This window comes from Cydia splendana, chromosome 16 (genome assembly GCF_910591565.1).
Source record: "Cydia splendana chromosome 16, ilCydSple1.2, whole genome shotgun sequence".
Taxonomy (NCBI): Eukaryota; Metazoa; Arthropoda; class Insecta; order Lepidoptera; family Tortricidae; genus Cydia; species Cydia splendana.
In genome coordinates this window covers 10377807-10405165 of record NC_085975.1, presented here as the reverse complement: position 1 = coordinate 10405165, position 27359 = coordinate 10377807, and the positions used below count along the sequence as shown (strand labels likewise).

General features: G+C 38.7%; 2 protein-coding genes across 3 annotated transcripts in view; one reads left to right on the top strand and one right to left on the bottom strand.

Moving 5' to 3' along the window:
* LOC134798260 (guanine nucleotide-binding protein G(o) subunit alpha) overlaps positions 1 to 27359 on the top strand; it is an 84529-nt gene that overhangs the window by 45420 nt on the left and 11750 nt on the right. The window lies entirely within an intron of this gene.
* Positions 1676 to 9017, bottom strand: LOC134798271 (probable cytochrome P450 49a1). Its single transcript, XM_063770663.1, has 7 exons — positions 8408 to 9017; positions 8169 to 8285; positions 6897 to 6973; positions 6330 to 6804; positions 2692 to 2770; positions 1937 to 2266; positions 1676 to 1821 (listed from the first exon to the last, which is right to left on the bottom strand). The coding sequence occupies exons 1-7, from the start codon at positions 8944 to 8946 to the stop codon at positions 1696 to 1698; spliced, it is 1743 nt and encodes a 580-aa protein (XP_063626733.1). The 5' UTR covers positions 8947 to 9017; the 3' UTR covers positions 1676 to 1695.

Genomic DNA, 27359 nt, shown 5'->3' with positions numbered 1-27359 from the left:
TAAATTATATAGTATTTTTCCAAAAGTATATAGTACAGAGAGCCAAAATATAGTACAATACTATATAATATAGTACGGTTGGCAACCCTAGTTCCGTACATAAATCCGACTCACGCTTGACTGCACATTTCTAATAGGTTTTCCTGTCATCTATAGGTAAATAACTATTTTTATACTTTTTTCTAAATTTTAGACCCAGTAGTTTCGAAGATAAAGGGAGAGAATGCTAATTTTTTGGCTATTTTCTTCAATAACTTCGAACCCATGTATTTTAAAGTTATAAAAAAAAATGTCCATCTTTGGGTCACTAATTTACATATGTATACCAAATGTCAACTTAATTGGTCCAGTAATTTCCGAGAAAATAGGCTGTGACAGACGGACAGACAGACAGACGCACGAGTGATCCTATATGGGTTCCGTTTTTTCCTTTTTCAATTACCAATATCGTATTAAATTTGCGTTCAGTGCGTCTTCAAATGCTGTTACATTATATATTTTCAACAAATTATACCTAATAGTTGAGTATAGCATTTGGCATGAAAACTAGGCGTGTTTCGAATGTCGGAGCGTAATGGTTTGTTTTGAAATATTAAAATATCGTATTGGCCGGCCGAATTACGTTCGGCTCTGGCTTGCACATGTTGCACTACACACTAACTTGACTGGCAACCTAAAGCGTTAGCTGCTTCTGAAACTAAGGGTTTTAAAAATGAAATCGCAAGTATAATGCAATTAATATCATTATTTGAAAACTACAATATAAAGTGCATTTAAATTTCTGAATGGTTAACTCTTACGATATTCTTTCTTCCGAATTTCGTAAAGATAACTTAAAAAGACGTGTTTCAAAAACACAAACTGAGAACACACACAAAGCAATCACTACAAAATACATTTATATAAAAAAATCTGTCACAGATTTTGACATAAATAGTAAGCTCAGTTACTCTTTTGAATCAATTATTGTTCTCTCCCCAGCAATCGATAAACGAGAGTGTCGCGGCTTATCAGCTTTTAATGAAACAGTGAATCATCGATTTAGATAAACTTACTAATGTACTTCTACATCTACACATTGCCGATATCCATGTATTCGAGTATGTTCACTCATGCACACTCGCGTAGAGTATCGATTTTATTTATAAGCTTGATGCAAGCTCGATTTCATAGGGTTACTAATTAGTTATTGCATTATTTACCGGTGGTACATTCTAGATTGTCTATATTACTAATGCAACATTTTACCTCAGTCGAAATTTAATCCAGTCAGGTGGCTTAAACATTAATTTGTGCCTTCAAATTTGGTTGGTGTAATTCTATGCACTTATCTATCCTATTATACCTTGTCTTCTAGCCTCTTTTAGACACGTTAAAACTAGGTTTAATAATACGTTAAATACTCAAGACATTCAATAACTTTAAATCTTTTTATGTAGATTATGTATGTAAAAGATCATTTTTTGCTACGGGCCTCCGTTTATGAATTATTTACGAAAAACCATAAAAAGGGACCTTTAAATCCCCCCCTATCCGTTAGCTTCACCCCCACACTCCGGTACTTTTAGTATGTTTTTTAATACACCATTCCCTATACCTAAGCCAAAATACGCTTATACACGAATTATTTCCGCCGATTGGCAGTTTTTGGTTTTCGTTTGGTGTACTAGTTACTCTGCGTAAAAGATAGATAATCTACTCTTTAAGCGGTTCATTTCTGGGGCTGAGAGTGAACTGAAGGGGCTCGTTAGGCACATAAGTTGGAGTCACGCTGTACGTCAGCTCTCCGTAGCGCCATGACACTTCGTAGCGATGAAAAGTCTGAAAAGAGAAGATATACTCATAACCTTTTCGTGTCACTATACTGCAATGCAATGCTTTTACAAGGAGATACGGCTTATGATTTTAATTTAAACATGAATGAACGTTGAAGTACCTTTGCCAATAATAACTGCAATTCAGCCTCTGCAAATCTTTTACCGATGCACATCCGCCGGCCGAAGCCGAACGGCAGAGACGCAAAAGGGTGTATCCCGATTTCTTTCTGCTTGCTCCACACTTTCTGAGCCTTATCGTGTTCGCACAATGAATCTTGCTTCCCACTTTCATCATGGCCAGATCCAGTGACGGGACACCGTTGGTCGATGCTTGCGGTGGTTTTGTCCGTGACGTCATCCCTCAGCCACCTCTCGGGAACGTATTCCTGTGGCGACGGGAAATAGCGCTCTTCGTTCGACAGGATATAATGCGGAAAAACGACGTGACACTGAAAAGTGACAAATTGAAATTGTTAGAAACTACGAGCTTTACAAGAACCGATAATCTTGTCGGAGTAAACGTGGATGTAGACTATCAGGCAAGGTGCCGATTATTATGGGGGTCAATTAGGAGACTATCTTCAGCAGTGAATATTTTCTGGTTAAGTTGATGAGATTGATGTGAATTTTGGCGATGATGCTAATATTTAGGTACCTACCGAAGTTTCAATACTCAATAGTGCTTCGCAAGAGTTGTTTTTATTGATTGATACCTTATAAACATTAATTAAAAGTTTAATACCATCGCGATGATTTTCTCCGACTTACGATGCCTTCGGCTATTCAACTAATTAATGTTTACGACGTTTTTTATAGAAGCATCTTCAATTAGCAAAGGATCTTTGTTCAAAACAAAGAATCAAATGTAACATACCCCTTTAGGCACTTCGTATCCAGAGATTACGGCGTCCGATTGTATACACCGTCCGTTGCCCAATATAACGGGTTTGATTCTGTAATATAAAAATATATTTTTTAGTTTATCTATTCTGCTAGTAATATTACAGTCATTGTACATAATTTTTCACTAAACGTCCTCGGTTAGAAATGTGTTGTTTTACTTTTATTCACAGACAATTTTTTGACCAAGCGAGAGTGAAGCTCTCCATTCGAGCCTGGGCAAAAATCCTTTCGTATATCTGTCCGGCAGGTCCGGCTATCTGACCCGATGTTCCCCTCTACATGTCGCATTTCTCAACCGACTCTCGTGTAACTTTGTTAGTAGTAGGCCTTTTTTTTGACGGAGTGGGAATGCATTTACGCACGGTGTGTGGGACTCGCCGCTCCTTGGAGAGTTTGGCCCTACCCACTAAACCCACTTCGGCGTTTCACCCTCTTTGCCGTTCGTGAGGGCGCACTGGTGTTAGTAGTAGGCCTAGCACATTGGCGCGAGTGGCGCGACAGTATCTCGCGGCGAGACTCATACTCGTATTTTTTTTAACTATGTTAATAAAAGAGGGACGTAATCTATCTCGCCGTGAGATACTGTCGCGCCAATCATGTTCTAGCCCGGCAGGTTCAATAATGTAGATTTTTGTCGATTCAGTTTTTTTTTTCTAAATGGCGGAGCCATGGGTGTTTGCGAGGTTTACAGCTCGACTTAGTTCTACATGGTAAGAAGATAAATCGTTAAAGTGGAATCTGTGCGTTGTACTATGAATCACATTATTTCAATCAGGTAAATGACTCATGACTACTCCGAGATGGTTTGTTACCATATTAGTTATAGCCATTAGTCATATAAATGTTCGTTAGTAGGCACGTAGTACGATATAATTAATAAAGTTATACAACATACATATCAACAGGATAATTCTCTACCGTTCTCGTTCATACATTGTTTTATTTAATAGTTATCGCACAAACGGAAACGTAGGTACGTTTATATGTACCAACGGTGGTGGACTTACCTAGGGGCCTAGCCAAATTGACAACCGTTACTATTACTTAAATCTAATCGCAGTTTACATTCTAGTACAGGCACCTGCCGCGATAGCAGAGGACGCTGGTTCGATTCCAGCCTGGGGCACTGGAGGCCTTGGTCACTTTTTCTTAGTATATGACATTTATTTCAGTTTATTCTAGTAAGATTATAGCTGCCGATGACATACAGTTAGTTTTACTAGGATTGGTTTCTCGAATAAGATCGGCATATTTACGAAATAATCCAAAATCCTACTTACCTCTCGTTTCCTGTGGTATGCCGAACATTTATAGACGAACTGTATATTGATTTAAGAGTTTGAGTTGCTATTTATAGTGCGACATAAAATAGTAGAAAGAAAAAGAAAGGTAGAAATTAAATAAAATGGAACAAAAAAAATCCATACTAAATTGTTGCCGTGTTTAAGCATTTTACGTCAAAAATGTGACGGTTACGTAGGAAGTGGCGCCCTATAATTTTCTACAATTTCTTGTCGGACTATACGAATCAAATATCCTATTTATTACGTCGTATCAAGAGGTTTGATATGTCACATGCCATGATTTAACAATTTGTTAATTGCTCGATAGCGTGTATATAGTCCTTTTTATTTATTTATCTCATTACTAACTTTGACGTAGGCAGTAGGTATAGGTACCTACTATGGTAATTCTACCTACAATGTGATGGTTGTGTAAGTTTCATGCTCGCCGTTACAAGTACAAGTGTATATATTAAATTAGCAAATCCGTTTGCAAAATAGCTCCTAAAAGGGCGTTGTTATTTAAACATATTTAAAACAAGGTCCTTACAGCTTATTTGTCGTTTTCATCTATGTGTACCTATTAATCATAAATCATTTATTTGCTTGAAAAGGGCATAGTTACAGATGTTCAGTTTGTTGTGTGATGTGTGTTGATGTATTGTCAAAATTTACATAAGGAATATTGCACAGCATGATTGGGTACCGCTTTTCATTTATAATTTTGATATAGAATTTGTTATACATAACTACATCCCGTCGTCTTACGGCTCCTCTACACGATAGACCAGCGCCGGCCACTCCAAGGGACGCCGCCATGCGGTAGAATGAGATAGTAATATCACTTGCTCCCTCTAACGCATAAATGCGTCCCTTGGAGTGGCCGGCGCTGGCCCATCGTGTAGAGGAGCCATTATGAAGTCGAGGCTTCATCTTGGTCCGAGCCGCTTGGCACAAACACAAACCCCACCGCTGGGCACATACATGCCTTCTGTCATGATTTGATACCACTTTACGTTAGAGTTATGAGTTACTTGGCATAGGTATGCAGTGTGCGTGAAACATGTTGGTGTAAATAATGTAAAGTAACACCGACCATCAGTGGTCGACTCGTATTACTAAAACCAGGGGCAAGCAAAACAAGTAAATTATACAGACTGCTCTTACCTTAATCTTCATAGAAATATTACTTATCTTAGAATATTATATTATTGTTAACATCAACAAGACCTCTACTGCCTGACTACATTCTTCCTTCTTCGTTAGTCGGGTTAAAAGGTTCAAAAGGTTGATATGGAGTGAACGTAGTTAATGGCATGGAATTATCTAATGTGGTTTTCATATTAATCCTACGGCGGTATTAGCAAAAGTCGCGAATGTAGGTCGGCAAGACCGCAGCGAGCCCGGAAACGTGAATAAGTGCATCTTGTTCGTTTTGCTTAGCATATTACTGCATTACCACGTTACTCTCTTGAGAAACGTTATTTTATTTAGGCCTAATACGAATAATTAATTAATTAATTAATATAATTAATTAATAATAATTAATAATAATTGATTAATTTTACGTGGTGGAGCATGGCCACTTTATGAATGAAACCATTCATAATGTGTTAATGTAATTTGCAGCTCGCTGTAGAGTCAAATGTGCAGTAGCATTTTTAAATAGCAACAGTATATTCATTTGTTACATTATTGAAATTAGCCCACTCTTATCGATAAAAGTATTCGAATTATATAATTAGGCGGTTATCATATCCAATATGCATCCTCAAACTAAAGTTTAGTCAAGTAGTGATTTACCTACAAATACGAGTATAGTTACTGTAGTTGGCTCTTAAGTTCTATAATATTGAATATGTTATTCTGCAACGGACTACATTGTAAAGTTAGTAATTCAGGACGTTAAAATTAACGATTTCTTGTATTAAATGGGGATCGGGAATATCGGTTAGTAAGGTCGATCGCATGTTTGCCTGCGACATCGCCTCTGTGTTAGCTCCTTAATGTAAATATTATGCAAACTGCTTCTGTATGCCTGTTCAGATAATCGCCCACCTCATAAGGGGTGGTGTAAAGAGCTACTTGAAGTTCTAAATGACAGGACAAACTCAAACTTACCCCTTTATGCGACCGAGGGCTAAATGCTGATGATAATTCATAAGGCTTGTTAGGGCGGGGTTTCCCCGACGGGTTTTCCAAGAAAAAGTTGTACGTGCGCGACCATAATCACATGGGGTTGAAGTTGGACGGTTGCTTGTTTGATAATAGGAAAGGCAAATAGGTTCATAGAATAATATACTGTATTGGAATTAAGGGAACTTACCGCAAAGCTTCTTTGATACACGCCCGGAGATACGGAAGTCGGTCCAAGTCTTTGCTCGTTAAAACTCTGTCCGTCGGTAGATTTGTATCCAATTCATCTTGCAGCCTTCTCTGAGTTCTGGCGTTATTCGCCAAAAGATACATGGTACTGGCAGCCGCGGCCGCCGTCGTATCGACGCCAACCAACAGCAAATCCAATGCTAAAATTGTAGCTACTTTTTCGCCACATTTCGCCGCTACTTGAGCACATACGCCTTTGTCAGTCAGTCTTTTCAAACAGAGTGACCGAAAGGCGTCCAGAGCTTCAACATAAGTTTTATATGCCGGGGTAGAGTATAATCTCCATACTGGAGCAGATAATTCTAAGATAGGAACGCTGTGAAAGAATCCATGTATGCATCTTATTATTTCTTTCGCTTCTTTATCATCGTCGCTGAGACAACCTAGCCTTGTGCCTAAAGCCCAGGCTCCGACCGCTGAAAGAAAGAAAATTCGATTAATTACTTTCACATACTAAAAACACATAAAGAAGCTTTGGCTTTGGGATGTGAGCAATTTCCTTACTTACATTCAAGCGCCCATTTGTACAATTCGCTAAGGAAGTCTGTAGGTAGTTCCCGGTTATCATCGACGATGCATTCCATTCTAAAAATGTATTTAAATATCATCATCATTTAAACAGAAGTAAACAACGCGAATATCTCTCGCTAAACATGGTACATCGTACGTAAAGGTTACTCAAACGAAACGTTTCTTTTTCAATGAATGAGATTTGTTGTTAACCGCAGTGAGTCATGTACAAAGTGCTCAAAACAAATGTGCAGACGCCGCCGCTCTGCAGAACGGGATGTGGTCATTAAACCGAGATTCTACAGAGAGAACAGACTGCCCAGCCTAGGCCATACTCTTCCACTCCTTACCGTAATATATTATATACCTTATACCTAACGCCTTAAAAGCTATAATTAAACAAACAAATTAATGAGATTCCTTTGAGTAGAAGTGTGCATACCGCGAAACTATTGAACTAGTTATTGTTTTACTGAATAAATGAGGCGTCTAAACACATTACAGTACAGCAAGTTTCATTAACTCGTTACCTTAGTTATGTAAGTTGATTTTTTGATGTGGTTGAAACGATTTCAACCGTTAAGAGCTCCGTAATGATGTGTCTATTTTTTGTTTAAGTAGCACGTTTCAGCAAGTAAGTGTCTATTTAATATGCCGTAGCGTAACTTGATGATATAGCACCCAGTGTTACAGGGAGACTAGCTATGATGCCTGTCAAAATAATGAATAATAAATAATCAGGTTGTACAGCCGCTTCTTTGTACAACAATAACTTTAAGCGAAACACTTATAATACACAGATACGTGAGATAGGTAGACTTACGGACTTGCGTAGTTTTAGGTGAATTACAATATCGTCGGGTGGCAAGCAAAAGTCACTAAGTACCACCACAAGTTCATAGCCATAGTGAACCATATTAGTACTAAAAGAAGGTCGATTTTTGTCAAAATTTTTTTTAGTAATTAGTGACTTTTCCTTGTCACCTGACGATATGGCCTAAGGCATTTCAAATACCCACTTTTTATTTCAATATTATGATCTTGAAACCCATTTAACGACAAAGTCATAACATCATAGTCATAAGTTACAAGCCAAACAATCGATTAAGTCGGTGACATAATATGTTATCTTCTAAACGTGTCAAAGAATACATCAGTGAGCAGAAAAACGTTCTGACAATAATACATATCGCTTGTGCTAGTAGAAAATCATATATATTCATAATAAACTCAACTCGTCTAAATCACAAATAAAATAAACGTAGCGTACCTTTTCACGAAGTCGTCGGCTACGTAATCCAGAGCCGGCACCGAGGCCCGGGCGGCTTCCGGCGCCGCCAGCGCTTTCGCCACCTTCGACCGGAACCGGGACCACGGCTCTCCGTGCCTGCGGAGATAACTAACTTACAATCTGTCTTGAACGCACTATCTACAATCAAGAGCTGTACATCAGTAGTATGCAGATCGATCTGCCTATTTATTGCCGGTTCAAGGATTCGTGTTACTTACACTCCTATCAACCCGGGCTCTTCACCGAAAAAGTCCTTTCTCAGCTCATTCTTGTAATGCCTAAGACACGGTGCTACAGCTCTGTACGGCATCGAATCTTCTCGTCTGTAAACTCGCGCGGTTTCCTCAGCGCAAAATGGGAATACCAAGTCCGGATGTCCGAACAGCTTGGCCACTTTAGCGGCTCCTCTGTCACCAGCTAAAGATCTCAGAGTCCACAGCGTGATGTCCAAAGCTTTTGTCTGCCATGGTTTTTGTCCTAAGGCGAATCGCCAAGAATTCCCAAAGAGAGGGAGGGGCTTGGGCCCCGGCATCGCCGTATAGCACCGCGCGGCGTTCATCGCGACCAGATTATCAATGAACAGGCTGTCCAGCCCTAGCCCAGTAGCATGTAGCCTGAGCAGTGGGGCGGTTACGTTTTTCAGTAGGTAATGTCGTAACCCGCGCCACCCGAGCGACTTGACGCAGCGGGCAACGTACCGCACGATTGCGTTGACGTTGACCCTACAATTTACGCCCCTGCAATGCGGTGGTGACATCCTTTAACGTACTCATGTTAATAATAGAGCATAGGGACTACTTGCAGGAAATTGCAAGTCATGGTTTTTCTTTCATAGTTTGTTTATTCTTTCGATTCGCTTATTCTTTTTTTTTCTTCTATTATTAAGATACGGGCCGGCAATTAGAACAGGGGGGACTAGACTGTTTATCAAAACAAACATACTTTTGCTCATTTTGCACGTTTTAGGATATTTAATAACTAACTTAAAAATGTATGACGGCGTGCGTGTAGTGTTTCTAAAAACTTCAAACTTTTAGTCCGATCTCTATCAAAGCCTATTTATATAGATACGTTTGTCGAACCTTAACACCTCGACCTTTTACACAAAGTTTTGTTAAGTTTTCTTTTACGGATAAGGGGGTTAATGTGTTGCGGTGTTGTGTTCGTTTCTGAAGTTGGTACTTTAACTTAGCTACGGCCATTATGAAACATTTTAACATTGTCCTTTGTTGCATGTTTTACGGGATGTTAACCGCGTGCTAAAACGCTTATCCGCGGCTTAGCGGGGCCGGCGGGCGAGGTGGTGACGCTCGTTAATTTAGTGGGAGTCCCTCAATGGAGCCGGGAGCGGAGCGCCGATTGATTCGTCCGGTCTGCGATAATTCCTGCTGGCATAACTTCCACAATCACTTCATGGCTGATCGATTTCGATGCTTTTATTGCTTCTACATTAACAATGATTGGATATTAAGCCTAAAGTGAAATAACTGATTTGCAAGACCGAAGTGATCCCATAAGTGTTCCGTGAACAAAGTTTTGCACGGAACACTAAAAACGAACGAACACCTACTTGATTGGCAGACACGTGATTGCATTGTGTGAATAATTTATCTCCGTTGCCTCTTACCATCGGTACGGGTTATATCGATAAATACCGGTATACAGAGCGATCAATCCAAATGGGTCAGTATGGATAAGTCACAAACTATGTGATATAGTGAAATCTGTTCTTAGGAACCATGGCTTCGATTTTAGATTTAATAATAATGACATTCAAAAAAATTTTTAAACTCTCATACATAACCGGGAATCGAACCTGGTATATATTCTTTATGTAATCGCGTGTAGTATTTGTTTGTATTATTGATCCTGAAAGTATAAGGAAAAATTAATTAATTACAAATCAAATTACGACACTGTAGAAGATTTTAACAACAGCCTTAGAAAATATCTTAACACAGATACACCCCACAAAAATACGAAACGCTATTACATTCGTTACCCAAAATAATTAATCTTTGCATCCAGGAAAGTGGGTACCATTTAGAACATTTACTGAAATAAAATAATTATCTTATTGTTGGGTTTTCCTTTCAATTACTTAAACAATATAAATGTGTTCCTTGTAGGGAATGCAAATCGGTTATGGAAATTATCGGTTATTAACCGAAACCGCGGTTATTTCCATACAAAAAATAACCGAAAATAACCGATTTGCATTCCCTAGTTCCTTGTGACTTATGATTCGCACCATCAAAAATAACAACGAAAAACTTGCTGGATTTATACCTAATTTTGTTTACAGATACTTCGACCAGGTTCGATTCCCGGTTATGAGAGTTAAAAAAAATTGAATGCCATTATTATTAAATCTAAAATCGAAGTCATGGTTCCTAAGAACAGATTTCGCTATCTCTCATAGTTTCTGACTTCTCCATACTGACCCATTTGGATTGATCGCCCTGTATACTAAAGAAAGGTACACGAAAATACCTAAACGATTCTCCCAACGAATTCAACTCCTATCAAATGCGACATTTATCTTTACTATAAAACGTTGATTACATTAACGAGACGGCAACGAGCGTGGCTACGAGTACCCGCAGTGCAGTAACACGAGGACAGTGTTTTGTTTGATTTGCGTCGAATGCGGCCGACGGGACGGGACGGGAAGCGCGACAAGGCGCCCGTTGTTCCCGGATCATTTACAGTGTGCCAGTCTGCTCCTCGGTTGGAGTTGCATCTTAATCTCGGCTATCGCTATTACGACATCCCTTGCGCAGCGATTCTCATAGACTGTCTATCTACTTAATACACCTAAGCGTTGCCGAGCTCAATATTAAATTTTGAAAGCAAGTACCCTGAAAGATATTGAAACTAAATGTTTTAAATCACCTATTACCAAAAACCAATTACCATATTCACCCATAAAGCGAACACTTAATAGTAAAATACAAACCAGAGCTGTGGCATTTCCGGAAACAAATTCCTTTCTTAACACGCTACCATTAGTTATGGTGTATTTTGATGATTACCTATGTGTAATTTTATCCACATATGTAAATCTGAATATCATTTCAGACGCAAAACAAAATTACCCAATTTAAATGACATCTTTTATGATTTAAACGCAAAATATTGAGAATCATAAACGAAATTTTACTGTCGTCTAGACTAGACAGTTTATTAGCCTGACGGCCAAGTGGATAGGGTATTGTCAAGCAAAAACTAATGTCCATTTATTTTCCCATGTTTCGCAACACCAAATGACTGGGCGAAACTCGTAGTTATCGTTATGTGGCAAGAAACGCTATGCAATCTAATAGGATAATGTGCTATTTGCATCGGTCTCTACTGTCTCGTTTCTGGATCCCCATTCAAAACATGGTGAAGTCATATGGCTACGATATTGCTCGCAATCATCTGGCTCACGAGACAACACATCGACCCGCGCAAGCTATAAGCTTTTCTTTAATTTTCTGAAGTAGTAAATTCCTTCCCGTTTTGTGCCCATTTGCGATATAGTCGCGAACTCGCGATTCGCCATTGAGTTTTTTGTATATCCTATCCTACTCACCCTTTTATTTTTTCCTCATCGTCTTAAACCGTTGCTTGGTGGATCAGTAGCGGAATATTAGGACCCTAAACCTAATGTTCCGCTACTGACGGTCTGCGTTCTCGAATCGCTCGATGACACCAAGACAGAAATATCAGTGATGGCAGTATCGCAAACATATGTCTTGGATGCATGCAGAATAGTGTAAATGTCCGTGCATCCGTGCATTGCATCGCCGCTGTTCAAGTGTTCGGAAAATTGCCGCTATTGTCAGACATTATGCTACATCTACAAGCGCTGAAACGTGTAATATTTTGGCAGATGTTACATACTGTTGTCCTACTACTTCAAATCTTCAGTTTCGTTTCAGATGTGGTTTGACGAGTTTTTGGTAGATTTAGGTACTTTCTTCTGTTCATCTCTATTTCTTCCCATTATGAATTGTAGAATGCGTTGTGTTGTGTGACACAAGAGAGGAAAGGCATATTTCCAACCTAATTAGTGTCGTTCCTCGTTTAGAGTTGCTCATTTTCCACATTTATCACAAATAACTATTGTTTCAAGTGTCTTAAAGCTCTATTGAGAAAATTTATAAAACAAGTTCCTTAATTCTCAAAACTATCCTCGATATTGTATATTTATCGATTACGAATTGGGATTCGATCGAAAAACATAGCTTGTTCATTAGAAATCGGGACCTAGTAACTAGTGTTGCTATTTCTGAAACTAATTACATGTCTCACAGTGTGTTTGATGTCATTAGTTAAAAATACATAGTCAACCGATTAGGGGTGGATTTCGTTAAAGCCTCGCTAAAATGTTTTATTCATCGGACGATCACTCGGCGTCGATATTAGGCTAATCAAAGAGGCCACTACACTATTACTTGTTCGGCAATTCTGCTTAGCAATTAAACCATATTAACAGTAAATAGTACGCTAGTATAATTATCATCTGGTTTGTGAAGACGATACACAGTACAGTACAATATACAGTAAACCCCTCTAAACTAAAACTAAAATACAATACGATTTCTAGAACTTCATTTTCATTGGTCTTTGAAGTGTGGGTTTTTCCGCATTTACTCAAGATAAATGCGTTCTTCTGCGTAAAAGTAAGTACTTTCAGGTTATTTTATTTAATAAATCAGATTCATATAGGACATGGTATAATAATATACTCCGCCTGGTACTCTATTCCGAGATTCGCGTATGACCTAACTGACACGGGCCTACGTCATCATGCTGTTTACAGGTTCTCAAACTTTAAAATGTGGGAGAATTTTAACCAACGGTGAAAATTATTTTAACGGCATTAATTTTAAGTTATTCATGTAGAAACATAGTAAAATAAAACAAATCTAATGTATTAAATTAAACTTTATTTATCTATACAAGACAAACGTTTGAAAAACTAATTCACAGTTACACATGAATTACCAAGCTTACGGCGTGAAAAGTTTGGAAAACACTGCGACTGCTGACACTGAGCGAGAAGGAAATAGCAATTAACACGCGTTCGACAAGGATGACGGTCAGGGCATGAAGTTATCTAGATCCGAATTGTCAAATGTGACAGCGCTATCCTGTGTTGTCAGTAGTGTAAACAGAATTACCCGAACGTCTGAAATTTCTGTCGTGAATCGGAAGATATTGCTAACGAATAATTAAAAATGACGTGTTATTGTAAAATTTAAGATAAAATACATATAAATGAAAATTATAAAATTATAAAGAAATATTTTAACTTATTAACCATAGGTAAAATGTACCCATGTAACATGTTATGTTGAAATAAAGTGGCAAAGGCAATGTTATTGTGACGTAGGCCCGTGTCACTCTGGGAATAGAAGACCATGTTTTATTAGACCATGATAATCAGATAATCACTACACCTTATAAAACAAAGTCCCCCGCCGCGTCCGTCTGTTCGTGTGTTTGTATGTTTGTTCGCGATAAACTCAAAAACTTCTGAACGGATTTTCATGCGGTTTTCGCCTATCAATAGAGTGATTCTTGACGAAGGTTTAGGTGTATAATTTGTTAATCCGTGCGAAGCCCGGGCGGGTCGCTAGTTAAGTATATTTCACCATGCTTCAAAGTTCGAGATTGAACAATGGCATGTCCATAAAATAGTTAGTTCCTTGTTGATTAAAGTAAGTCGCCTCGTATGGCGTTGCCCCTTGATGGCTGTAACCAAGTTAATGATTGCCGATGCCAACCAAGGTTTTCTATACCTACTCCTTTTTATCGTTACTACCTTTTTTGTAGGACAAATTATTCTACCCTCTTGTATTGGAAGGAGCGGTACATGTCAGCGTTTTTTCGCTTTACCTGTATTCGATGGATCGAACGCGTTCGGAGAAAGTAGGGGTTACATCGGGTGAAGGTACCTCAGAAGGTTGATTTATGCATTAGCTTGATAAATGCGTTTGTCACGTCAAATATAATTAATAGTCTTAAGTTTGCTCAATTAAATTGCTTGTAATTGTTGACAGCTCTTGATGCATGAGCCTAAATATAAGTGTAGTATATAAATGTTTCCTGCTTTTGGGTATAATGATATTGCAAATAACCACTTCCTCATACTATTCCGAGGGTTATTGACAAAATCTGAAGTTCAATTAATAGGTACGTACTATAAAGCGGATACACTTCCAATAAGGTACCGATGAGGCGATGATCTTGTCAACATTGCAGAAGACCATTGACCGGATTTATGGTGATTCTTGGTAGAAAACTGTATCTTGCAGTGACTGTGTTTTTGGTTACGATGACGATAACTGTTGTTCTTGTTTTCAAAGTTTTATTTCTAAAATTGTTTCATCCTCCTTGGGGCAGGCGTGGCTCACTCCGCGATTTCGTCGCTTTGATACAGCTATAGCTAAAAGTACATCCGTTCCACACCAATTTTGGTGGCTAGCCAAAAGTCGCGCGTGGCGGTGACGCCACCTAGCGGCCATATCTGTCCTGATCGTAACAAACGCGTTTTGTTAGAGAGTGAGTCTTCTGTACCTAGTACTATTATTTATTCTGTGCTTGGGGCAATGTGGGATAATAAGTACAAAGCGGCCCCTGCAGCGGCCCACGTCCTCGGGCCTCGGGGTGGGCGGCGACAGATTTATGCGGCGATCGCATGACGCCCGGCTAATTCAGGAACCACTGTTCTAACCCTCCACTATACCACCTTCACTATCAGTCTATCAACAAAAACACAACTTTATGTCTTTTTAAAAAAGCGTCTTTTGCGTTGACACTATTTAATACGTACGACACGAACTTGAAAAAGTAAACAGTGAGCGCGCTTAGTAACGATAAACCTTATCTCAAAAACTATAAAGCACACTATTTCAACTTGGCCGCTGCCACGATATTCCTTACTCCTCATATTTAACTTGTCACACCTTTATAGAAGTGTCGTGTGATTGATTACGTCACATCCCCTAGTTTCTGCTTTCAGGTTAAAACTTTCAAGAAACTTTGATTTATATTTGAACGTTGATTATACGGTTTCAAATGTCATACAGTATAAAGTATTCATATTTAGTTCCTCGTGTGAGGAAGTATGTACCTATCACTGTTTTGTTGTTCAAATATAACAATTGCCTTACTTGAGACAATAGGTATAAGGTTGTTTTTGTTTTACACTGCTGTTTCTGATGTGTTGTTACGTCACGTATGCTCAGATAAAGCTAGACTTGTTCTGTTTGTGACATTTGTGCGGGCTTAGCCTGAAATTGTACTGGAAAAATAGTCATTCATTAATATTTCCTAATTAATCGTGATAACGTTGTTTTAACACGTCTCTTTTTGCAAACTTCTTTGATCCATTTAATGTAGTGGTAAGGGAAGGGTCCCCTATCTTTACCTTTGTCTTGTATTGGGAAACTGAAGTACGCTTATGAAATACCAAGAATAAAGATGATTGTTTAACGTGATAATTGATATCAATCCTACAACTTGTTATAAATAATAAATAAATATTATAGGACAATTTTACACAAACCTTACACACAAGCCTTATTGACTTTACTGTGGGACTAGGTTGATCTGTGTTATGAAGTAAATTAAAACCGCCTTCTGTTATCAGCTACTTCCCATTTAATATAAGTAGTTAATATAACATCTTTTCTAAGTTCCTTCCGCTCTGTCACTGCAGCCTTTGCAATATTGTTGGTGTTAATCCTGTACATATGGAACCCCAGTCGGGCGGCTCGTCTAATAAAAGCTGGTTGCATGGAGACCCTATATATGTAACTTGAGCCCGGCTTTTGTTGAAAGCTACAGTATAATCCGGTGATCTAGCTTGTCCGTACAATATCGCCCTTAGAGAAACACACCGTTCAAGTCCCACCATCAGGTCAGGATCAAACTGTCAGCCGTATGTACGGTGCAGCCCTGGCAATAAAAGTAAGGTCATTGTTAGTGTCAATCCCGCGACATATGGAGCCCTAGTCGGGCGTCGTTCAGTGAAAGGGCTCGGGCGCGCGGCGCGGCGGCGCGGCGCGTATTGATCGACGGGACCTGTTGCCGGGCGGGCGGCTCTCCCAGCGTCCGCACGCAAGCAAGCAACCGACCACATTATATTCACTTTTTATTCTGATAAGTAAACAAGTCGAAACTAATTCTAAATACCCGGCTGATTGTCAATGTTGATCTTAAAGCACAGCTGACTCTAACGGCACAAAAAGTTCATTCAGCAATTGGGATGCGGACCATGCCAGATAAATAGGCATATCTACTGTAATGAGCTACAAAAACATTGTTAGCATCCCCTACTTCGTCAATGGTAAAAAAACGTCTGCTCGGAATAAAATTATTTTACGTCTTACTAAACGATTAAAGAGAGTTCCATTCAGCGCAAAAAATACCATTGACAAATAATATACTTAGTTGTCGTTTCGGAATGATCCAATTTTGAAATGATCCTTGTCTAGTGACCCAGTTAATGTTGACAGAGCGTTGACGTCAGACCGCGCCAGCGCCCTCGACGCCACGTTTACAGCCTTCGCGGAAACCGCGCTAACTTTTCTTGATACCACGGTGGCGGCCTGGTGGCAAAGTGCCATACGTCCAAATGTTAAAAAGTCCTTCGAGCTCCCTTTCAATATTTTCGCGGAAAAATCTTATACTACCTATCTTCATCTTCGTAATTACGCTAGTGTTATTTTGGTCTCAGTAACCGTACCATGAGTCACAAACAGTGTCAAAACTGACATATACTCTAACGTCTACGTAATTTACTTTCTAAATATCTCTTTCGCACTAATATGTCAGTACGAGCGAGATGCATAGAAAGTAAATTACGTTCACGCTAGCGTTTATGTCAGTGCCAAACTGATAGTAGCCGTACTGGTCTTAATAAGTAGCTCTCTTCGCGAATCTTTGACAGAACCGAATTGGCTCTCTTAAAACCCGACTGTATCCACAAGTTTAAATCGAAAGCGAGAGCCTGAAGTAGGTACCTCCCAATTCAATGTCACAGTGCTATTTGGACGGCTGCCAAAGCAAACTTCGAGTAGAGCCTTTGTGTGTCCTCCGCTAGGGCTATATGGAGTGGAAAAACTGCCTACGTAAATCCTTATACGATTCTAATTTTATACGCCCGACTCGTTATTTGTAAGTTAGTGACGGACGAAATAAATATTGACATGACCTGATAAATATAACTGGAGGATGATATTAATATTCACGTTTCTGTCCGATTTATACAGGGTAAGCTATCCTAATGGACTTAACGGAGCAGTGAGGATGAATCTGAAAATATTCGAGATGATGTAAACTAGTTTCTACGATTTTCGAATAAATATCCTAACCAGCCGAGATTAAAAATTCGGTTCTGAGACCCCCCCCCCCCCCCTGCAGGGGGGTCACCTCTGCATCTGACTGTACTCTAGTCTATGTAGACTAAAGGAACTGATAGCTAATCCTTCCTATCTACGATCACAACAACATGGTCCAATTTCGTATTTTTCATGTTTACTAAAAGGATAGAGAGCGACAGCCGGAACATTTCATACAAACAATCCTTTCCTGCATATTTATACCCAAAATCGACCTCTTCTATCTGGCTATCTCACCGTTTCTGATTTTTCGTCACTGCCCCATTTGGATCGATCGGCCTGTATACGAGTACATCGTCAGTTGTTAAAGATGTTTATTTTCGTGGCCATATTGGGAAAAATAATTTTCTTTCCGTGTAGGAGAACATTTCTACGCCATTTCAGTATTTCGAAAACAAGTATTTTTTGACTTACGTATTTACGAAAGGAAAACAACTGGAGTTGTTGAACAGCATGCGACTATTCGGCGCGATTTGTTTGTATACGCGCTGTGAACTTGCTGGCTGGCGCGCGGCCAACGGTGCCAACCGCCTAGCCGCCTAGATCCATACTCCGGACCAACTGCCCTTGACTCGCGCTTACTGACACTGAGCCACTCTGTCATTACAACTTATCCTTCATTTGCTTTGAATCTTGTAACGTTTTCTTCAGATTACTTAGGGAAACATTTTAACAATCGATCATTTTATAAATGTATGTCGTGCTTAAACCGAAGGGCAACTTAATTTTTAGATATTCCAGACTGCCAGGCGTCCTTGATTCCCCACTTACTGACACCGATCACGCCACTTAGGTTGCCGATTCCTTTGACTCTCGCCTTCCCACGCTGCAACTAGACTTTCTGCTTAGTAATTTAGTAGCGTCTTAGTAATTTTATATTGTCGTTCGTATATAGGTATTGGCAATTTGGCACTAATAAGTCGTGTCGTGTGTCAATAAGGCGCTACAATAAACTTGCTGTTGGAATTGACAATTAGAAAAGATGATCCTTTGCCTGAAAATCCCCGTCTACATCCTTCTGAACCGATCTCTCCTTATTGACTCGCGTTTACTGACGCTAAGCACGCCACTTCGTCATTACAACTCCTTATAACTGCCCACTTCGTTTTTTGCTTGATAACAATAGCCATTTAATTGTGCAGCCGCAGCCATTCTCTCAACTTAATATAACTTGTGACTTCGTCACATTGCGTAACTCAATAGTATGGACTCTTATCACAGGTAGCTGTAATAAAATGTTTATGAAGTGAAAACTTCTTTAGCGGCGCTGTGCACTTTTTGTGATGGGGAAAAAATGTTAAACTCGCGACAGGTCACGTGACTGTAAGATTCGTAAGACGTAAGACGGACACGTGACCTGATCGAAAAACTGTTACAATGTCATTGAGTTTTCACTTCTGCCGGCACTCCCGGAGTGTTTTTTTATCAAACTGTACGGTAGATATGAGCGCCGCGCCGGCGCGCCTCCGCCGCCGACGCTGCGCTATCGGCGTGGCATCGGCGTGACCTTGTTAGATAGTACTCCTTTCAGAATCAGAAATATATATTTTATTTAGTTTAGATCTTTAACAGCGCCAGTCTGAATAGCTCATAGACATTCAAAAGGTATTGTAAGTTGTAACTTATTGTATAATAAATAACTAAATAAATAAATAAATAATTATAGGTCCATATAATTAAAAAATATTGATGGTAAATTCAAACTTTTCTGTTTGGTAACCGCGCTAGTACTGTTAGGGCAACGAAATGACTAATTTTGCCAGCTGGCTAGCTCATCTGTCATCATCTCGGCCATAAGACGTCCACTGCTGAGGCCCCCTTGGACCTCCATACGTACCGGTTGGAAGCGACCCGCATCCAGCGTCTTCCGGCGACATTAATACGGTCGTCTGTCCATCTTGTGGGTGGACGTCCTACGTCCTCTGGTCGTGGTCCGTGGTCTCCACTCGAGCACTTTTCGACCCCATCGGCCATCTTCTCTGCGTGCTCATCCGTCATTCACCGCGAATTTAATCATTGCAAGCATGGATTGAATGTCTTTAAAAGGGGTTAATTTCAGATATTAAGTGTTTTCACGCCCAAAGGTCCGGCCGTTGGCTTCACACGGAATCACGGAAGGGCCTCGGAAACGGAATCTGGTCTCATATAAGCTTGGCCATTGTTCAAATTTCAAGCTTTGCTTTCTCGCAGCCCAATCTTTGGCCTCGCATCGCTCGCATAGAAGTAAAACGCTATCTGAACCTCCAAGTTTTCGGCCCTGTTTGGAGCCTAACTTTCGGCCTCACTTTTAAAATAAATGCTTGGTCATTAGATCTTCTCCGATCTTAGCTTCACTGCAGCACGGCCTTTAACCTCGCACCAATGCACCTGCAGGAAAGCTCCAGGTCTTTAACACTATGGCCTCGGTCTTTATCGGCCTTCGGACTTGCTTACACTGGACCTATAGTTCAATTCCAAGCTCTGCTCTCTTGCAGCTTGGCCTTCGGCCTCGCACAGAGGCGCGCCGTAATCGGCGCTCCGGGCATTCGGCCGTCAGCCAAGCTCACACTTGGCATTACCTGCAGCTTCTGGCCTCGCATGGGAAGGCGTCGGAAACAGGTCTTCGGTGTTAGGTGGAGCTCGGCCCTGGACCTCACTTTTTGACATAAATCTGTTTTTTGGGTCGTAATTGGTTAATGACGGAGCTTGATTTTCCTCACTTCGTCTCTTTGGACTGTCGACCAGACGTTTCCCTGATACAGTCAATCCGCTACTTTTTACTAAGCACAAAAGATAAGGGCCTCGCAAAGATCTTCCGGCCAGGGCCTCGCCAAGATTAAGACCGCCTCTGATGCCGCGCGATACTGTTCATACTTTATAAAACTTTTTTCGTACCTTTATTGAATAAATTTTGCTTGAAATTGAAAAATGCACTTATTTTATAACTTCCTTACAGCAAAAACATGTTAACGGGTAAAATTTTGGTTTGAATTCGTTTTTCATTAATCAAAAATCATAAATCATAAATTATTTATTTGCAAAGGTGTTTCAAGGCCACGCCGCCGATTCGCCGCCGCCGCCGACCGATTTTGACCGGCGCGCCGCCGCCGGCTAAATGCCTATCGGCGCTCATATCTACTGTACGGTACAAATGTATCAAATCAAGTGCTATTTATGTGTATTGCTCTATATGGATCGTCATTTGATTGGCTCCTGTTTACTTTATACTGTACCTAATTATGTAAGATGAAACAGTTCTAGTTATGATTATGAATATATAGCATGATTAAGTCTCCTGATTTTTATATGCTTCTTTTCTGCTAATTTAAGTCATTGGAGCAGCGGACGAGCGCAAAGAAATTAAACTTTTTCCCGCGATGTTTCATAAATTTTCTTTCAAGTAGTTGATAATTTCTAAACCTGTCTAATAGATCCACATTACCTTTTGTCCTCGGCGAACTTATCATTCGATGTTGTTTTAAAGTTAGATGAGTAATAGAAAACCGATGATTAAACTTCGACTAGCGTAGTCTAAATTAACAAGAATGAGTCAGCATACTGACCGTAATTCTAGACAGGTGAAGGGTCATTAACATTATTCGTGTGTTCCGAATCAGTTTCGTTTCGTGACACGTGTTTAAAGGTTATAGAATATGATAGCGTTTTTGTTTTCTGATGCGGGCTGTACACACTCGTCGAGAGACCCCGAGACAGGCCAAGAACAAGTGTGTACATACTGTTCCATTCTCATCTCGCTCTTCCTCGTCTTGTCTCGCGCTTCTCGGATTGGATCGGAGCGGTACCGAGACTCTCGGCGAGAGGCTCTCGACGAGTGTATACAGCCGACATGATAAATCTACAGTACCTCTACTAAATAACAGATAATGTCATTAAATAGGCAAAATATAAGATGACAAAGGTGTGGCGTATCAACGCTAAACATTATGATTATGATTATTACAGATCGTAAAATCCTAAATCAACCTCCTCGATCTTCGTATTTTAAGTTAACGTTTGTTACTCAAATAATTCTATTATTATGAGGAATTTGACAAATTTATTTTTATGGAATAATATACATACGATGGTGCATCGGGGCGCACATGTTTTCGTCTAGTGAGACCCATTTTTTGAGGTTCTCGCGTTTGTTCAAAAATAATGTTTTAGTTTTAAAATTACTAATATTTAATGCTTATACTAATGTAATTTAATTTTATATGGTAATACTCTGCAATAACTAAATCCAAATACAAGAAATACCGTTTGTACTGAAAGAAAAAAAATAACGATTTTTATTTTTTTTATTGACGGGTAGGATTGCAACATATGTGAAAAGGGCTAATACTAGGGATAGCAACAGGGCTCTGCCAATCCTACTGACAATTTTCTTTCGAGCCCATGCATGCAGCAGTGCTGTAGGAGAGGACAATACGATTTGGACAACGTTTTTGAAAAGTACGTTTTTTCAGCAATAAAAGTCTCATGCAATTTTATTATACGATCAAAATAAACTACATTAAACATTACTATTATGGTTCCCATTACTGGGTCATTTTATGTTCATGTGTAAAATATATTAGAATAAACAAAATTGTTGCGTGGAACTAGACGAAATAATTTGCATCGGGGCTCGTATGCCGACGCCACATTTATGAATTAACGTTATCAAATATGGTCGATGCAATCCGAGAAATGAGCAATAATAATGAGACTTTTACCTTACTGCAGTAGTGGGCGGTAAAGGGTAGTTAGCAATGCGCCAAGTATCGAACAAAAAGGTCGCGTGACGGACGGACGGCTCAATTAGGTTGGGTGTTAACGCCATTACTTCGCCATACCTGCATTTCAGTGGCCCTTCTCATGTGAGCTCAACCTTTCAGAACTCTATTTAATTAACCTATTTATATTCAATTTTATTTTATTTTACTGTTCAGGCCCCTGCATAATTAGTCGGATTGCTAATAAACACATTTTGAAGTATATTTTTTAATTATGTGTGTAGTAATCAACTACCCGTTTGGTAATAAAAACCAATATGATAAGGACTATGTAATAAAAATTTACATTATTTAGGCAACCGATAAAAAATGATACATTTTACATGAAAATATCACAAGTTATTATTATGATCGCCTTTCCCGTGTTAATTAACAAAATGCGCGCGATAGAGTTATCACTTTTAGCAATTTGGCACTAACAACTGTGTTGCGAAATTGTACCGAGTTTTTGTAATCAACTTCAATTATATTTTTACACTTGTTTGTAAATGATCAAATAGGGATCTTTGTCCGAGTTCTTCGAATTCAACAATGCTCCCGGAAACGACAGCTAATGAAATGAGTCACATGATTATTTGATCCTTGTCTCAATAATACTTCAACGTATTGCCAAAATAGTGTTAATTCCAGGCTTAATGTATACGACAGCAATTAGGCCTAATGTACGATAAAAGCCTCAATATAAAGACTCATTTGCAAATTCGTAACACATATTCATAACCTAATATAGACAACAATACTGACTGCTCTCTTTCTCGACCTCTTATTTAATGTACCTACATACCAAGGAAATTTGAACTGTAAATGTCATAGTCATAGAGCAAGCTCGCATTTACAATCTCACTCCTATATAGAATAGGAGCTTCCGAAAGTAATTGTTGGGTTGTGAGTTAGTAAAGAATCGCGTGCTGTCCCGTCGTGAACTCGTTAATATGTATGCTGTGCCGTGCTTCGTCTGCTTGCAACTAGTGGCTGACCGGATGTCTATACAATGGGTTTTGGTTAGACGTATTGTGGGGAGCGAGGCGTGCCTCGGCGCCGCTAATCCATATTAACTGCTGTGCCAGGTTAATGTTGCCAATTGGGGCTATTGCCCTAGTACAGGAAAACTGTCTAATAACATGTGGATGGCGTGACATGTGACATCAATACGGTTGCTAAATAACAAAGGCTTGGAATGTGATTGGGGCTACACAATTTACAATTGCGTTGCAAAAATATTATGTCTGACAAGTCCAGCGGGCTCAGCACGGTTCCATTTTTATCGACTATCACTATGCGCGTCCCTTTCGCACTTACATACTTGTTAGAACGTGACAGGCATGGTGACAAGGGATAAAAACGCGACCGTGCTAAGCCGCCTGGTTAAAAAAGCGAGACTGGGATAAATTAAATCTTATGACAGTGTTACATTTCAAGAGATAATGTCAGAGAAACTTTAATTTCATTAGAAGATGGATGTACATAGTACCTACAGCAAACATCAACATGAATTGCGATACATTTGACCATTTATCTGTCTCTATCTATACCTACCTAATATACCTATATCTGATACTGATTATGATTAGTCATTGTACACAAATCACCTATCTCTAGATCAAAAAGAACCACGTTTACACAGCATGGTTTCAGTGTTCAGTATAGTTTGTAGTATTTGGAGTTCAGTGAAACGCAGGTTTGGAGGAACACTTATGTTTTATTTTAGTTATTGAGTTTTTACAGCAAGTAGTACTTATCGTTAGGCAAGCTTCCGGCAAAGAGGGTGTGGTCACCCATTTGACATTACATATCATTTTTTTAAAACTACGTTCGGAAACGTCCTATACTGTTACATTTGTTTCGGATACTAATACCACAGATATTACATCTTCCCCTTTCTTTTTTTAAAAATTATACATTCTCTTTCCCCTTTTTTTTTTAAGTAACGCTGCATTACAAATGAAAATACTAAGTCTAAGTTTTAACTACCACTACCAATATGGTTAAAGATTTACACATAGTTGTATTAAAAAAAAATCAGTATGTGCCTCTACTTACATACTAAGTACCTTATGACTAATAATGTGTCTATAATAAGTACCATACACAATATAAGGATCTATGTAGCCCCACACTCAACCAGTAGCAGAGCGCCGGAGGACTACCAATCACCCAGGTCGAACATGATAAGAAGTCCTAGTGTACCTAACATTACTATTATCTATAATATCATAGGACCTCAGTCCATTGTTTTGAACAATTTGGCCTTGTAGCCACTTATTACTCTTACAGTCTTTCTTAAACCAGACTTTCTGGCCAACAACAAAATTATTTTTACTTTTGGTATTAGCATTATAGTTATGTACATTTCTAGATACAGTCTTATGGAACTCACTTTTAATATTAATATTCAGTCTTGGTCTTAAATATGTAGATGTTACAGGTAATTTAGTTTTTATTTTTCTATTCATTAACAATTCAGCTGGTGAAAACTTAGTGCCACAAACAGGAGAAGATCTATATTGTAAAAGCGCTAATCTGTAGTCTGTGTTGTCCACCTGGCATTTAATAAGCAATTTTTTAGCAATTTGTACAGCTCTTTCCGCCATACCATTCGACTGTGGGTACCTAGGGCTGGTATAGGTAAATTTAAATCCCCATATGTTAGCAAAATTTTTACATTCTCGTGAGTCAAAGGGAACATGATCACAGACTATCTCACTCGGTACACCAAATATACAGAAAATATCTATAAGACTACTTATGACAGTCTTGGCACTTTTATTACTTATTGGTTTTACTTCTAGCCATTTAGAAAAATAGTCATATATCACTAGATAGCTTTTATTTTTATATTCCATTATGTCTGTTCCTAACTTTGAGAAAGGTAAGTCTGGGATGTTATGACTTAATAGTGGCTCTTTTGTGTTGTTATTTTGGTAAGTTTGACAAACAAAACACTGTCTTACAAAATTATCTAGATGTTCATCTATTTTGGGCCAATAATACATACTTCTAGCTAGATTTTTCATTTTAGTCATACCAAGATGGCCTTCATGCAATTTTTCCATTATGTGTGTCCGTAAAGATTTAGGTATTAATAATCTATGATTCATAAACAACAAATTATCATCAACAGTAATATCACTTTTGAATTTAAAATAATATTGCATGTTATCAGGAATATGTTTTTTATCTGGCCATCCATTTTTAGTAAATTCTTTAAGATTTGACAATTCCGTATCTTTATTAGTTTCAGAAATTAATTCTTTTTTAAATTCATTAGTGCACTGCAAGTTATTTGCTAGGCCAACACAGTGAATGACATCATACATGTCTGGTTCATCAGTTTCATTACCGGTCATGAAAGCACGTGACAGTAGGTCAGCAATATACATAAATTTACCTTTAAGGTACTGAAATTCAATGTCATATTTGAGTAATTTTAATTTTAATCTTTGAAGTCTGGGCGATGGAACCTCATGTATAGATTTTTTAAGTAAGGTTTCCAGTGGCTTGTGATCATTAAGAACAATGCACTTTTGCCCATAAATATAGTAATGGAATTTCCTGGTTGACCAGACAACACTTAAAAGCTCTTTTTCTATTTGTGAGAAATTCCTCTCCGATGCTGTCAAACTCCTCGATGCAAAACAAACAGGTTTTCCATTTTGAAGTAAACAACAACCAAGGCCATCCTTTGAGGCATCACATTGTATAACCACCGGTTGTTTTACATCAAAGTTTTGCAGAACAGGTGCCTCGGTGACATGCAATTTTATTTTATTAAACGAATTTTCATGTACATCTGTCCATAACCAATCTACATTTTTCTTAAGAAGTAATTGGAGTGGTGATGCAATTTTAGCTAGGTTAGGAACGAATTTCCTTAGGTAATTTACCATTCCTAGAAACACTTGTAGCTCTTTTTTATTACTGGGACTTTTAATACTATTAATGGCTTTTATTCTTTCGGGGTCAATTTTCATACCTTCATGAGAGAAAATGTGACCAAAATATTTTACTTCATTCATTTTATATTGAAATTTATTTTTATTGAATCTCACATTATGTTTTTTAGCTCTTTCAAACACCTTTGTTAAAATTGCATCATGCTCCGCTTCACTGTCAGCACATATTAATAAATCATCACAATAAATTATTACTCCCGGAATGTCCCCAAATGCCCTTTCATTATATTTCTGAAAAATTTCAGGTGCTACAGACAACCCAAAGGGCAACCGATTAAATTTGTAGCAGCCAAACGGGCTATTAAAAGTACAAAGATCACTGGATTTTTCATCTAATTTTATGTTATAAAATCCTTCTGATAGATCAAGCACTGAAAAATATTTTTTATTTGACAGTCTGGGGACAATCTCCTCAAGAGTAGGTATTAAATAGTATTCCCTGACTAGCACACTATTAAGATCTTTAGGATCTAGACATATTCTCAGTGATTTGTCTTTTTTTTTCTATAATCACAAGATTACTCACAAAATTCTTAGGATGTTCGACCTTGGTGATGATCTGTCGTTCTTCCAACAATCTTAGTTTCTCCGCAAGCCGGGGTTTGATTGCGTTAGGCACCCGACGCGGCGGCCGCACCACAGGTTCTGCATCCGGTTGAGTGTGTAGCACCAAAGGTTCATTAAACTCTCCAACACCCTGAAACAGTTTACCATATTTTTTAAAAATTGAATTTTTATCCCATTGAGACTTATCAATTGTGTTTATATTTTTATTTGGAATGAAGTTTAGCTTGAACAGGGAACACAGGCCTAAAATAGCTTTTACATTTTGTTTTACTATTATAAACTGTGTACTATACTGAACATCATTAAGTGTCAGTGTTAATGTAATTTTTCCTTCAGGAACAATGCGTGATCCTCCAAAAGCCACTAAAATACTTCTTGTCTCAGACAGTTTTATATTATTTTCATCATCGACAACTTTTTTAAGATCTTCTAATGACAAAATATTTGCCTGTGCCCCTGTGTCACACTTAAAATTAATTACAGACTTGTTATTGA

Coding starts and splice junctions, on each gene's coding strand:
- LOC134798271 (XM_063770663.1), bottom strand. CDS start 8,946: ATGTCACCACCGCATTGCAGGGGCGTAAATTGTAGGGTCAACGTCAAC. Junction 6,805..6,896: donor GTACAAATGGGCGCTTGAAT/GTAAGTAAGGAA, acceptor TCTTTCTTTCAG/CGGTCGGAGCCTGGGCTTTA. Junction 2,771..6,329: donor TGTATCAAAGAAGCTTTGCG/GTAAGTTCCCTT, acceptor TTTATATTACAG/AATCAAACCCGTTATATTGG.